Below are 13,239 nucleotides of genomic sequence, written 5' to 3'. Positions count from 1 at the left end.
AAGACAAGGTCTTACTAGACCAGGGTGACCTCAACCTCACAGAGACCTGACTACCTCTGCCACTTGAGTACTGGGATTGAAGGCGTAAGCCACTCCACCTGGCCCCTATGTTTCTCATGAATCAAAACAAAACCAAATATGTTGCTTAAGTTCTTTTTCTCCTTAAGTTAAAAAAAGAAAAATGTATATGTGATTTTATATGTGTGTGTGTGTGTGTAATTATGAATTGACTAACACACAGAAAAATTGCCAAAGTCTCAAGGTTCACATTATAAAAGAACTACAGGTCATTACTTGAGAGAGACACAGAGACAGAGACAGAGACAGAGACAGAGAGAGTGAGTATAGAGTGTAGGAGAAACAAAAGGTGTATTTCCTTTTAACTGTTCTCAGGGTGTTAATACATGGGAAAACCTGCTTATGGTAAATTAGTACCCACAAGCATATGCCATTACTTTTCATGGTCCTATAGGTAGTAGTGTTTCCTCCTTACCCACAGGAGACACATGCAATACTTTTAGTATTTGGAAGGGAGCATGGATGGTACCAGAACTTTAAAGATAAGTTTTTTTTTTCTACACACACACACACACCCGAATGCTCAGTATGTTTTCTAGCTAACCAAGGTGCTCATGATGCAGTGTGGCTAGAGCTATTGTAATCTAAGGTGCAAAAGGAAAACTATAAACAACTTCTTTTTCCATCACAATTTAATGAACGTGAGACCTAATCGTACCAGGAACCTCAGCAACGTCTACACAGTTTTCCTTCAGTTCTAGGTCAAGACCTTTCACTTATGAGGACACATCCAAACTGCAGCATCTTAAAGCCTGCACTTATGGACCATGTGTGCTCCAACACATGTTACTTAAACAGAGGGCTAAGGACTCAGGGCAGGGGCATGCTGCAAACAAACATGGGGCCTCAAATCCCAGCAGGGAAACTGGAGAGTTCATCTCACCAGTTGGAGAGCCACAAAACTTAAATCTTACCATTTTTCAAGTTTTCCACTTGGCATTTTGGAGCTGTGGCTGTGAGCACCTTGGATTAAGAGACTATGGCAGCCCTACTGCTCACCAACACTGGCATGCACTCTACAGAGCACTACACAGATAGTGTAGCTTGCATCTTTTCTTCTTCTTCTTTTTTTTTTTTTAAGCAGTCAGCAACCATTCAAGTAATCCTTGTGCTTCTGTTGTACACTACATAATCCCTCTACCTCCTCAAGCTCCAGACTTAGTTTTCTGTGTTTGTTGAGATCTAGAACACCAACACTTCAACTAGTTTTATTATTTCATGTACAAAAGCTTTTGAGGATTGATGTCTGTAGCATCAGTGTTTTAAATGATTGCCAACATTAAGAAAAATAACCCTAATCACAAAACCCTGGGTAGAACACAGCTAACTCCTCTTTGTAACACAACTCCCATTGTTTTTGCCCTTAGAAATGAAGTTATATGTCAAAAATCTAATCATTTCTGAAGATCAAAAGGTAAAATTAACCACGTTATCACAAATATTAGAAGTTACTTTTTTTTTTTTAGATCAAATGCTCCAGATTTCAATTTCTAGTCAAAGCAAACACACGTGAATACTTCAGTTACGTCACAGGCACGTGATGCACTTGGGACCCGAGTCAGCTTTCCGTCTCCCCACCCCTTTACACTTACCATCCGACATGTCCTTGAGGATCAGATTCTCCAACTCACTCCACTCAGTGTTCAGACGTTTCATTAACTTGAATGCGTTTACAGGATGCCCAACAAACCCCTCTGGGTCTTTTGTTGCTGTACTCGTTAGCCGGTCTAACTTTTCTGCCCATCTATAGATATCAGACATAAAAGTGTGTACTAAAAGCCAGGCATGGTTGCACATGCTTTTTTTTGTTTCTGAAAATAGACTTTTTTTTTCAAACAATATATTCTGATTATGCTTTCCCTTCCCCCAACTCCTCCCCATTTCCCTACCCATCCGAGCGTGGCACATGCTTTGAACCCCAGCACTCAGGGGGCAAAGACAAGTAGGTCTCTGTAAATTCAAGGCTAGCCTGGTCTACATAGTGAGTCCCTCCCCACCTCACAAAAAAAGAGTGCACCAAGGAAAAGAATCAATTAAGTAAAATACTTGGGAAATGAGACTAATTATAAGCTTTTCACTTAAAACTATTGCCTATAACTTCATTTTAAAGTAAAAATATAAAGCCTCTCTAAAACACATCATACAGAAGAAAAAAAAAACCTAACAATGAATCAAAATACAACTTTTTTGTTTTAGACTGTTTCTCCCAAATGGAATCTCATCTCAGACAAGCGCTAAAATTTAATCACTGAAAATTTTGATCCCCATAAGCCCTCAAAAGCTAAAAATCACTATTATAATAAAATAAAAATAAACTGTCCCTGCCTAAATTCTGCTAAGTATATATTTACAACAACTTATGTTATGCTCTAAAAATTTTTTCTACTTTTTTCTTATTTTTATGTTCTGTATAGCATATGGCATTTTGCCTGCATCAATGAATGTTTGCCACATGCATGCCTGGTGCCCAAAGAAGCCAGAAGGGGTGTTACAGACAGTTGTGAGCCATTATGTGAGTACTAGGAATTGAACCTCAGGCCTTTGAAAGCTTAGCTCTTAATTGCTGAGTCATCTCTCTAACACCTTACATATTTCTTTCTTTTTAAGGACTGGATCTCACATTGTTACCATTCAGGCTAACCTTGAATTTCTGGGCTCAAGAATCTCTCTGCTTCATCTCCTTGAGTAGCAATAAGTACTGATGTGTGCCACTGAGCCCTGCCTAATTCATACTAATTATTTTTGTTGCTGTTGCTTTGCTTTTTGAGACAAGGTCTTACTGTATTGTGCAGTCTAGACTGGCCTTCGATTTGTGATCTTCCTGACTCCACTCCCAGTGCTGGAACCACATCTGTGCAACTATGCGCTAATTTACAGCAAATTTTTACACCCTATGTAGAATATGGATTTTAAAACAGAACCACGAGCCATGTGGGTTAGTGCCCAGGGCCAGCCTTGGCTTGGAGCTGGGTTTCTGAAGAAGGGGTGTTTGGGAGCAGCAAAAGAACAACTCGAAGCCAATCGACAAAGACAATCAAAGTACAAGCTGACAGCTCTGCAGTCTGCTCAGGATAGCTCTCTGCTTAAGACATCTCTCTCATGCTAGGAAATATTCTAAAAGCTCTCTGGATAGTTCATGTTTTCTGACCAAAGCCAAAAAAGCTTCTAGAAAAAGAGAGCTGTGTTAAGTCTCGAAGTAAGTCTTGTGTTTCTGACCAAAGTTTCCTAAACCTCTTTATCTCCTTTCTTTGTATCTTTCTGACAAGCTGGCTTATAGTGTACCTGCCTCTGTTCTTTTAGGTACATGAAGCCCCTCATATAACTCATATCGCATCCTTATATTTTACATAGTTGAGAAATCCTAATTTTTTCTTAACTCATGTTTTTTAAGAGTTCATTTCCACAGCCTTAAGGGCTGTGGGGTCTCAACATTTTCCATTTTTGCTCAGGAAAACTGGACACACCCTCAACTCCCAGACTCGCACTGTTTCTTATTTTCATGGAGTCATTAACCTTAGCAGGGAGAACATTCCCCAAAGGAGGAACATGAAAATATGCACATTATTATACAAACAAGCCTCGTGCCTAGTAACTATCAACACTAGTGGAGGTCTATGCCCTGCTTGCTCTGCTCCAGGGATGGGAACTGTGTTACGCCATTCCTTCTGCATGGCCATGCAGGACTCAGCAGGGTAGTGCATACCTTTAATCCCGGCATGCAACAGGTAGAGCAGGCCAATCTCAGTGTGTTTCAGGCCGGCCAGGGCTACACAGTAAGACTGTCTCAAAACCTAATACATTAACACTAAGGCATTCATTTAACAAAGTACAAATTCTCAAGTCAGGTTTAACTACAAACCTGAGTCACTAAAATTAACATTCAAGAAAAACCACATGGTTTTTAAATTAGATATGACTAATCATACTTGTCCCTATAAATTTACAGCGGAATCCCTCGAGTTGAACTGGAAAACTGCTCTAGCAGGTGGCTTATTGGAGAGATTATGAAAGATACTAGCAGGGCTTCCATGTCCTCATCCATTCATATTCTTCCACACTGTGATAGTTAATCTTGATAGTCAGCATCATTAGATTACAAAGAAGTTCTTTTTTGTTTTTAAATGATTTATTTAATTTTATGTATATAAGTATACCATTGCTCTCTTCAGACACCCCAGAAGAGGGCATCAGACCCCATTGCAGATGGTTGTGAGCCACCATGTGGTTGCTGGGAATTGACATCAGGACTTCTAGAAGAGAAGCCAGTGCTCTTAACCACTGAGCCATCTCTCCAGCCCACAAAGTAGCTCTTAAAGGGTCGGCTTTGGGTGTGTCTGTAACGTGTTTTCAGAGAAGACTGACCCTGAATGTGGTCAGCACCTACACAGGCTTGGGAAGGAAGACTGCCAACCCCTCCATTCTCTACCTCTGCTCCCTAACTGCCATTTGAGCTGCTCAGTTAGAATGAAATGAAACTTGAACATCTGAACTGTGAGACAGTAATTATTTCCTCCAAGAAGTTTTTGTTAAGTTACTTTGCCACAATAATAAAAAAGCTAACTAGGTACTAGGGAGATGGTTCGAGTGGTAAAATGTTTATCACACAAGGATGGACACTGAGTTCAGATCCCAACACCCCCACCAATAGTAGTGTTTGTCTGTGATTCTAGAGCTGGGTGGTAGGAACAAGAAGTTTCCTGAAACTTGGTGGTCAATTAGCCTTGCCAGATTCAATACCCTGTCTCAAAAAAAAAAAAAAAGAGAGTACTAGAGAAAGTTATCTGACGTTAACCTTTGGCCTCTATGCACATGTACATGTACATCAGCAAACATGCATGTACATATACCTAGGCCACAAGCTGACACACACCAACCCTGACCCAGGACTAACCCTTGTGTTCCTGGGCTTCCTGCTTTAGACACTTTCCTGGCTTTCATTTCCCCTCTATGCTTTAGTGCAAGAGTGAAAACATCCAGACAGAGACAGCGGTAGTAAGGAAAACACACTTACTTTTTGATTTGCTCTAACTTGTCCTCTTCTGCTTTAATATAATCTTTTAGTGATGTCACCAGGTCTTTCTCATTATGGATCAAGTCAGTCATCTGACCTACACAGGAAAAGGAAGGTTATTAAATATTCATCAATATAAATCTCTTAGAATTCATTAGAAAGATTTTTATCCTGTAGGAGATTTAACTGGAATGGAACAGGCCTGTTGTAAAGGACCATTTTCCTTCCTTCCTTCCTTTTTTTTCCCTATCAGATAAACCCAAATAAAATTCTAATGAGTTCTGGTTCTAGTTTTTAGAACTAATAAATTTTGCAAACTTGAAAATATGTTGGAAAATGGTGTTTTCATTTGCAAACTAAATTAATAAACAATAAAACAGTGCTTTACTAGAATTAATGTTTCTTCTTTTTTGTCTCTGCTTTTATAGCTCATCTTTAGTTTTCAAGATAAATTGGGATCAAATTTTTAATCAATTAAAAAAAAAATCTACAGCTGTGTGGTGGTGACACACGCCTTTAATCCCAGCACTTGGGAGGCAGAGGCAGGAGGATTTCTGAGTTCGAGGCCAGCCTGGTATTTAGAGTGAGTTCCAGGACAGTCAGGGCTATACAGAGAATCCCTGTCTCGGAAAAAAAAAAAAAAATCCACACTTTAAAAAGTTGCAAAAGTTTTAAAATTTATTTTTAAGAAATAAGCCGCTGGGCAGTGGTGGTATATGCCTTTAATCCCAGCACTTGGGAGGCAGACGCAGGCGGATTTCTGAGTTCAAGGCCAGCCTGGTCTACAGAGTGAGTTTCAGGACAGCCAGGGCTACACAAAACCAAAAAAAGAAAAGAAAAGAAGAGAAGAGAAGAGAAGAGAAGAGAAGAGAAGAGAAGAGAAAGCTCCCACACCTTACTTGGGCAGCATGCTAGAGGTGGCCCTGCAAGCCTAGGTGTAGGTGAACCAGCCTGAGGGCATGAGAGCCAGTTATAGCATTGGGTGAACTAGTCAGAGCAATGCTAGAGAGCTCATCCTAGTGGCGTGGGTTTGGGAGAGCTGGTGGGCAGACCAGCTCAGCTACCATGCAGGCCAAGATCCATGGCCTTTAGTTGATCCACACTAACATCTACCCCATCTATGAACTGCTGGAGCTCGAGAAGGGGTCAGTCCTGCAGATCCAAAGCTGCAGGATCTCCATGATCCTGCAACAACAGTCTATCCGAGAGGAGTCCTGCTGAGGACCCAGTGTTAACAGTGCAGCAGAAGCAAAAGCCTTAAGCCAGACCAGTGATAGAGCTCTGACTGTCCTGGTCTCACTCTGCAGACCAAGCTGTCTCTGAACTCACAAAGATCTACCTCCTCTGCTCTAAGTTCTGGGATTAAAAGAGTGCACCAGCACTGCCCAGCTTCAACGAACTATTTGTGTAATACTTTTTAAAATGATGGTGTGGAAAAAAAATAGCACGTTTACAATGAAGTAAAATCATATTCAAAAGTAATGTACAGAGCAACTATATATCTATGCATTAAAATGGTATGTATATGCATTAATTATTTGTAGAGATTAATCGCTTTCTTTTTTGTTTTGTTTTGTTTATAACAGGGTCTGACTATGTAGACTTGGCTGGCCTGGACCTCAGTATAAGACCATGCTTGACCTCAAACTCATCCCACTCTGTCTACCTTTGCCTCCAGTCCTGGGATTAAAGTCATACATAGTTGGGTGCTGCCATACCCCAACTATCACTAACTTTTTTGGTATGCTTTTCAAAATTTTTCTAAGTTTCTAAGCATAATACATATCACTTTTGTAATCAGGAAAAATTAATTTAAAGGAAACCAAGGCAGAGAGTGCGTAACTACTGCCCACACTGTACTCCTATAGAGGACTCAGTAAACTCTTTCTTTCTTAAAGAACAAAGAAAGGCAGGCATCGAGGAATTTATTTTTAAAAGATTTGTTTATTATATGTAAGTATACTGTAGCTGTTTTTAGACAGACACCCTAGAAAAGGGCATCAGATCTCATTATGGATGGTTGTGAACCACCATGTGGTTTCTGGGATTTGAACTCAGGACCTTCGGAAGAGCAGTTAGTGCTCTTAACTGCTGAGCTATCTCTCCAGCCCCCCATTAAGGAATTTTTAAAATGGCCCTTTTAAATAGGCAAGGAGTAAACCAAGGCTAATCTTCAGGAATATAGTGCATTTTTTTTACCAATTTAAAAATATTAAAGCATGTAAATTTTAAAATGTTAAAACCTAAGACTTACCAATTGACGTAAAAAACCCTGGATGGGCTAAAGACTGAGGAAGTAGAATCGCCATCATTAAAACAACCCAGATCATCTTGGGGCACTTCACAGGTTCACACACCTATAAGAACAGCAATAATTAGTTTCCAGGCTGCCCCTAGAATTGATGTTAATTTTTACAAATCAATTTAATAACTAATTCATAACTTTAATAAATTTAGATGCTCCATACTATAGAAAAACTTCAACCCACTTGTTTTCCCATTATCACAAGCAGAGCAACTAAACAGTTGTGGCTTTTTAAAAATAATTCCTTTTTATTATTCTTAATTTTGTGTGTCTGTGGTGTGTCTGTGTGTGTGTGTGTGTGTGTGTGTGTGTGTGTGCAGTGATGAACACATGAGTGTGGGTGTCCTCAGAGGGCAGAGGCATCAGATGCCGGCACTACAGCAGGAATTATAGGCAGTTGAGAGCCACTAGATACAGTGCTGAGAATAGAACTCAGGTCCTCCGGAACAGCAGAAAGTGTTAACAGCTGAGCCATCTCTCAAGTCCCAGATGAGGCTTTTTATCTAGTATGAAAATGTTGTCCCTTTGTCTAGCTCTAAAACATGAATGTCTCACAAAATATACTTTAGAGATCACCAATACACTTTAAAGATGTTAGAAATGATTTAAAAGAAAAAAAATCAGAGTACTTTAATCCTTAAAATTTGTAACTTAACCCATCTTTCCCAGGAATGGTTCTAAACTTTAATATTTGAAGTTGTGGAGGTGATAAAAATGGAAGGTAACTGATTATTTCATAACTGTGAAAGTGCTGAATCATGAATGATGAAAGAGATGGGACTGCATTAGTATATTAATTAACCATGAATGAAGCTATGCTCTTTTTTGTTTCAGACAGGATCACATGTATCCAGACTGGCCTTGAATTTACTATATAGCCAAGGATAACTGTGAATTCCGATCCTACTGATTACTGGGATCTCAGGTATGTGCCACCATGCCCTGTTTAGGTGGTGCTGGAGATGAAACCCAGAGCATAAGCCAGTCCTGTATCGACTCAGCTACACCCGTACCCATAATGCCATTTAAGATGTGGAGGATACCAAAAGAGCTCTGTACATTTAAACTAGTAATTTCTCTTAAAGATAGAGCTTTGAGGGCTAGCTTTAGAGGAGAAAGGTTTTGCTATGATTTTGTTTTGTTTTGTTTTGTTGTTAGGAAGGGGTAAGGGAACACTTTCTCTCTTACTTCTGTGTTCTATGTTGAAAAATAACAAATAAAGCCACCCAAGCCTTGTACACAGCTGTGACTCCCCCCTCCCCCCATGTTCAACCTGGTAGCAAAGCTCTTCTTGATAACTTTTGTTTTCTTTTTCCATTCTTATGTGTGAGCTGCATATGCTGAGGTTGGTGCCTGAATCTCCCTAATCACTCATCTACATTACTGAGAGGCAGGTTCTCTCAGCCAGACCCAGAACTCACTCATGTGGCCAGGAGTCCCTGCAGCCAGCCTGTCATACCCCCTTGGCATAATACCTGCACTTGGGGCACTGAACTCTGGTCTTCACAGTCTGCTAACCACAGAGCCTCTCACACCCTGCCTCCTGCTTCCTCTGCCCCAGTAGTCTTTTCCAGTGAGGACTGTGCATCATAAAGAGGGTATTGAGAACCCACTGAAAGGCTCCACCTTGCTTTACATACTAACTGGCCTTATACTCTTCCTCCTCCCCTACCAAACACACAAGCTTTCTCATTGCTTTAAACAGAGTGAGTTACTACCACAGGTTGGCTTGTCTCAGAAGCAGGTTACTCTCTGTTAGGCTGACTTGCCAGCCTGTCCTGTAGACACTTCTCTAATCTTTCCCATGTGGAGCTGTGTAAACTAACCGGCTTCAACAGAGGCCGACTGAAATCCACAAAAGCTGAAAAGGACCTTCATCTTCTCCTTAAGTTGAATCGCAATGAAAAAGTTCACCACAATAAAATGTCATTTTGGAAGAACTCCTATATCTCCTCTCTCAAGTTTGCTACAAATTTCCAGATACTTCCAGAACCACACAGTAGTGAAACACAGTTTTTTTGGCTGCCTTACAGTGATCCGGGGAAAGCTTCTAGAATGTAGCAGATGCAGGCACTTCCTCTCTTGAGCTCCTGCCAAAGCACAAAGCTTTTTCAAAACACCAGGCTGTCTGAAGAGTCTAGAATTCTCTCAGTGTTTAATCAGATTTCTGCCATAATTTTCTTGGTGAGTAAATGCTATTTCCAGAAAAAAAAATTATACATGCTTTCAATATATTAATACAAGGCTAGTTACAAGTATTATATAAATTTTTAACTTTGATGATAAAGTTTAGATCTGTCAGGTAAGAACATTTTTATTACTAAAATATATTGTTATTAGAGGTTCTTTGTTACCGGCTGTTTTCTTTAAACCAAGAGTCATTAGCTTACAGAAATAACTACAAAGCAGCTCGAAAGTGCTATTGTTCTTCCAGTAACTGATTCTTTTTAAAACTTTTTTCCCTTTTTGTTTTAGAGTTATATATATGTGTATAAATGTTTTGCCTGCATGCATGCATGTATGTATATATGCACCACATGCACACCTGGTGCCCTCAGAGGCCAGAAGAAGGTACTGCAGTCCTTAAACATGGATTTACAGGTGGTTCTGATCTACCATGATGCTGGGAATCAAGCCCAAGTCCCCTGTAAGAGCAATAAGTGTGCTAAGCTGCTGAGTCATCTCTCCAGCCCACCCATCCCCGTTTTATTTTATGTATAAAGATCCTTTGCCTGTTTGTCTGTGTGCCACCTGTGTGCAGTGTGTGCAGAGGCCAGAAGAGGGCATCAGATTACCTGAAACTAGAATTTATAGCCGGAACTCAAAACCCAGTGCCTCTGGAAGAATAGCAGTGCTATTTATTAACTTCCAAGCTATCTCTCCAGCCCTGGAAACTATACTTTAAAGCCTATATAAAACCTCAAAGCTCTATTAATATGAATATGTCTGCTTCTTCAAAATAAATTTTACAAAGATCTAATAGCCTTGGCTAAGAGTGTAACAAAATAAGTTACAAAGTCTCTCCATAACCAAAACAGTGTAACAAAACAAAAAAAGCTGGGAATATATAAGCTTAAAAATAAGAATACAGCTGGGCGGTGGTTGCTCACGCCTTTAATCTCAACACTTGGGAGGCAGAGGCAGGCGGATTTCTGAGTTCAAGGCCAGCCTGGTCTACAAAGTGAGTTCCAGGACAGCCAGGGCTACACAGAGAAACCCTGTCTTGAAAAGACCAAAAAAAAAAAAAAAAAAAGAAAGAAGAATACAGGTGGCCAAAGGATCAGTGGGAAAAGCCACTGGCCAACAAACCTAATGACGTGAGTTTAACCCTCAGATCCTCTGGCCTCTGCAGGCACCTGCGCACATGCATGCACACACGAGGGAATACGCATGGGAACACACACACACACACTCTCTCTCTTTCTCTCTCTGCTGTCTGTCTGTCTCTCAGACACACACACAGACACACACCCACACAGACACACACCCACACGCTTTAGTGTGTGCAGTACATGAAAACCATTTAAACTTGCACGTTTGTAATCCAGGCATGTAGGAGGCTGAGACAGAAGAATCAGCAGTTCAAACCCAGCCTGGGTTATAAATAGTGAGAAAGTGTCTCTAGCAAAACAAAAGGGAAAAAATTAGTAATGTAACATAGTTTTAACAGTGTGAGAAAATATGCAGAAAATTCATTCATAAAAATATAGGAATAAGCTTTCTCTCACACTTCTGCTTTTTGTGTTATTGTATGTACAAATGACATGATGTACACGTGTGGAGGTCAGAGGGCAACTGTACAATCAGTTCTCTCCTTCAACCTTTGCATGTACCCTGGGGCACAAACACAGGTCCTCAGGGCTGGGTGGCAAGGCTCTCACCCACAAAGCCATCTTGTCATCTATGTGTTTTCTGGATGTCTCATGTCTGCCGTATCAGAACCATCTAAAGGTCTGGAATAAACAGGCAGTTTGTACACATTTCATGAGCTGCTGATATTGCTGGTCTGGATACAGAAAAACATTGAAATCACAAAAACAGAACTCTCTTTAAAATGGGCTTTTCTCTTCAATTTTTCTTCTGGAAAAACAGAATCACGCAACTGAATGGTTCCTCTAATCTGTTTTAATACTATATGTCTCATTTAGCCACACCCACTGAACAACCTAAGTGGCATGTTAATACGGAGACATAGCTTTATTAATCATTTGTTTTAAATGATTTTCTTAGTTATAATACCCTACTTCCATTTATCTCTTCCCTCTTCGAAGTCCACAAAGCAAATACTATAGAGTAGTTAAGAGTCAAGCTTCAAAGAAAATACAGCATCAAAGAAAAGTGACACATAAATGTCTTCTGCTCCAAAGTCTCCAAGAATGGAATAGAATTTAAACTGAATGTAATCACTAAAAATTAATAAATTAATCATTTATTTATTTGGGTTTTTGGAGTAGAGTCCAAGCTGGCCTTGAATTCCCAGAGATACTAAATGTAATCTCTTAAAAGAAAAAAAAAAAAAATCAAGTCTTAGGATCCCTGAGAGACTTGCAGAGCTAGGGGAAGAGATGAGGGAGGGAAGAAGAAACAGAAAAGGAAGACCAAGAAGACTCACCGATGCCAAGATAAACTTGGTGCTGTAGCAATAGGAATGATTATTAAAAATAATTTGAGGGGGCTGAAGAGATGGCTCAGAGGTTAAGAGAATTGACTGCTCTTCCAGAGGTTCTGAGTTTAATTCCCAGCAACCACATGGTGCCTCACAACCATCTGTAATGGAATCTGATGCCCTCTTCTGGTGTGTCTTAAGACAGCTACAGTGCACTCATATACATAAAGTAAATAAATAAACCTTTAAAAAAAGTAAATAATTTGAGCCTGGTATAGCAGTGCAGACCTATAATCCCAGCACTTATGAGGCTGAAGCAGAAAAACTGTAAATCTGAGACCATCATGAGTCACCATAATGTAAGTTCCAGGCCAGCCTAAGCTACATAGCAAAACTGCACATCAAAAAGGACAAGGGTCTGATTATTCTTTACAGTAGATTCGTAAATTATACAACCCTGTAACATACATGTATGTATATAATAGGCTAGTGTGAATAGGGACAACCTTCCTGAAAGACGAATTCTCAGGTAGGCCTGAGAAACAAACAAACACAAACAAACTTCAACACAAACAAACTTCTGTCCTGCTTCCAGGAAAGTGCAGCCCCCCACACTCCACAGGGCGACCAAACCTAGGAACAGATTTTGAAAGCGTTTTACTACTACACTATAAACATTTACTGTATTATCAGCATTCGTTGAATTCCAAGTACAAGTTATTTAATGTATGACTAGCACAGGGCATCTGGCAGAAACTGTATTACCCTTTCAGCCTCATACTTTTCTTCTAAAAAAGTTGCAACATTTTAAGAAAACTCCTCCTACCCAGACACATCATCCAAATCTTAACAGAGATGAAAGAATGCTTGATATTCTAATCTAAACTTTGCCTGACATTAAAATTTTCCACAAGGTTCCTTTTACATCTGTCCATGCCTCCCGGTCTTGCTTGAAACCTTCTAGAAAGCTCTAGCAGATCTCACCCTAACTGCTGCTTTGTGTTCACCTTTAGTCTTGTGAGTTTTCACAATCAGCACACTGGTTCCTAGTGAAGGCCACCACAATGTGCTGCGGAACTGGACTTGGCATGCTTTTCAATCAAAATAGGACATGTTTTCCAAAACAAGTAAGCAATTACTGAAGGAACAGTTAAATTGCTCATCTTCCCTGTAATCCTTCATCAAATCATTGTCTTCACTTTATTCCATCAAGTTTCATCATGCTTCTGATTGTCATAG

General features: G+C 40.0%; 1 protein-coding gene across 3 annotated transcripts in view; it reads right to left on the bottom strand.

Annotated features, from left to right (window-relative positions):
• Positions 1-13,239, bottom strand: part of P4ha1 (prolyl 4-hydroxylase subunit alpha 1) — a 51,304-nt gene that overhangs the window by 30,013 nt on the left and 8,052 nt on the right. For 2 of the 3 annotated variants that reach the window (XM_021173713.3, XM_021173714.3), the window contains exons 2-4: positions 7,344-7,446; positions 5,090-5,186; positions 1,671-1,822 (exon numbers count right to left, since the gene is read on the bottom strand). In XM_021173713.3, the coding sequence (XP_021029372.1) occupies positions 1,671-1,822; positions 5,090-5,186; positions 7,344-7,419 (325 nt within the window). In that variant the 5' untranslated portion in view covers positions 7,420-7,446. Of the gene's footprint in view, positions 1-1,670; positions 1,823-5,089; positions 5,187-7,343; positions 7,447-9,425; positions 9,590-13,239 lie in introns of all 3 variants that reach the window. The other variant, XM_085842822.1, reaches the window with a different exon arrangement.

This window comes from Mus caroli, unplaced genomic scaffold (assembly GCF_978045245.1).
Source record: "Mus caroli unplaced genomic scaffold, Mus_caroli_1 scaffold_9, whole genome shotgun sequence".
NCBI classification, from domain to species: domain Eukaryota; kingdom Metazoa; phylum Chordata; class Mammalia; order Rodentia; family Muridae; genus Mus; species Mus caroli.
Note: the sequence above shows the minus strand (reverse complement) of the source record. Positions and strands in the feature narration are given on the sequence as shown.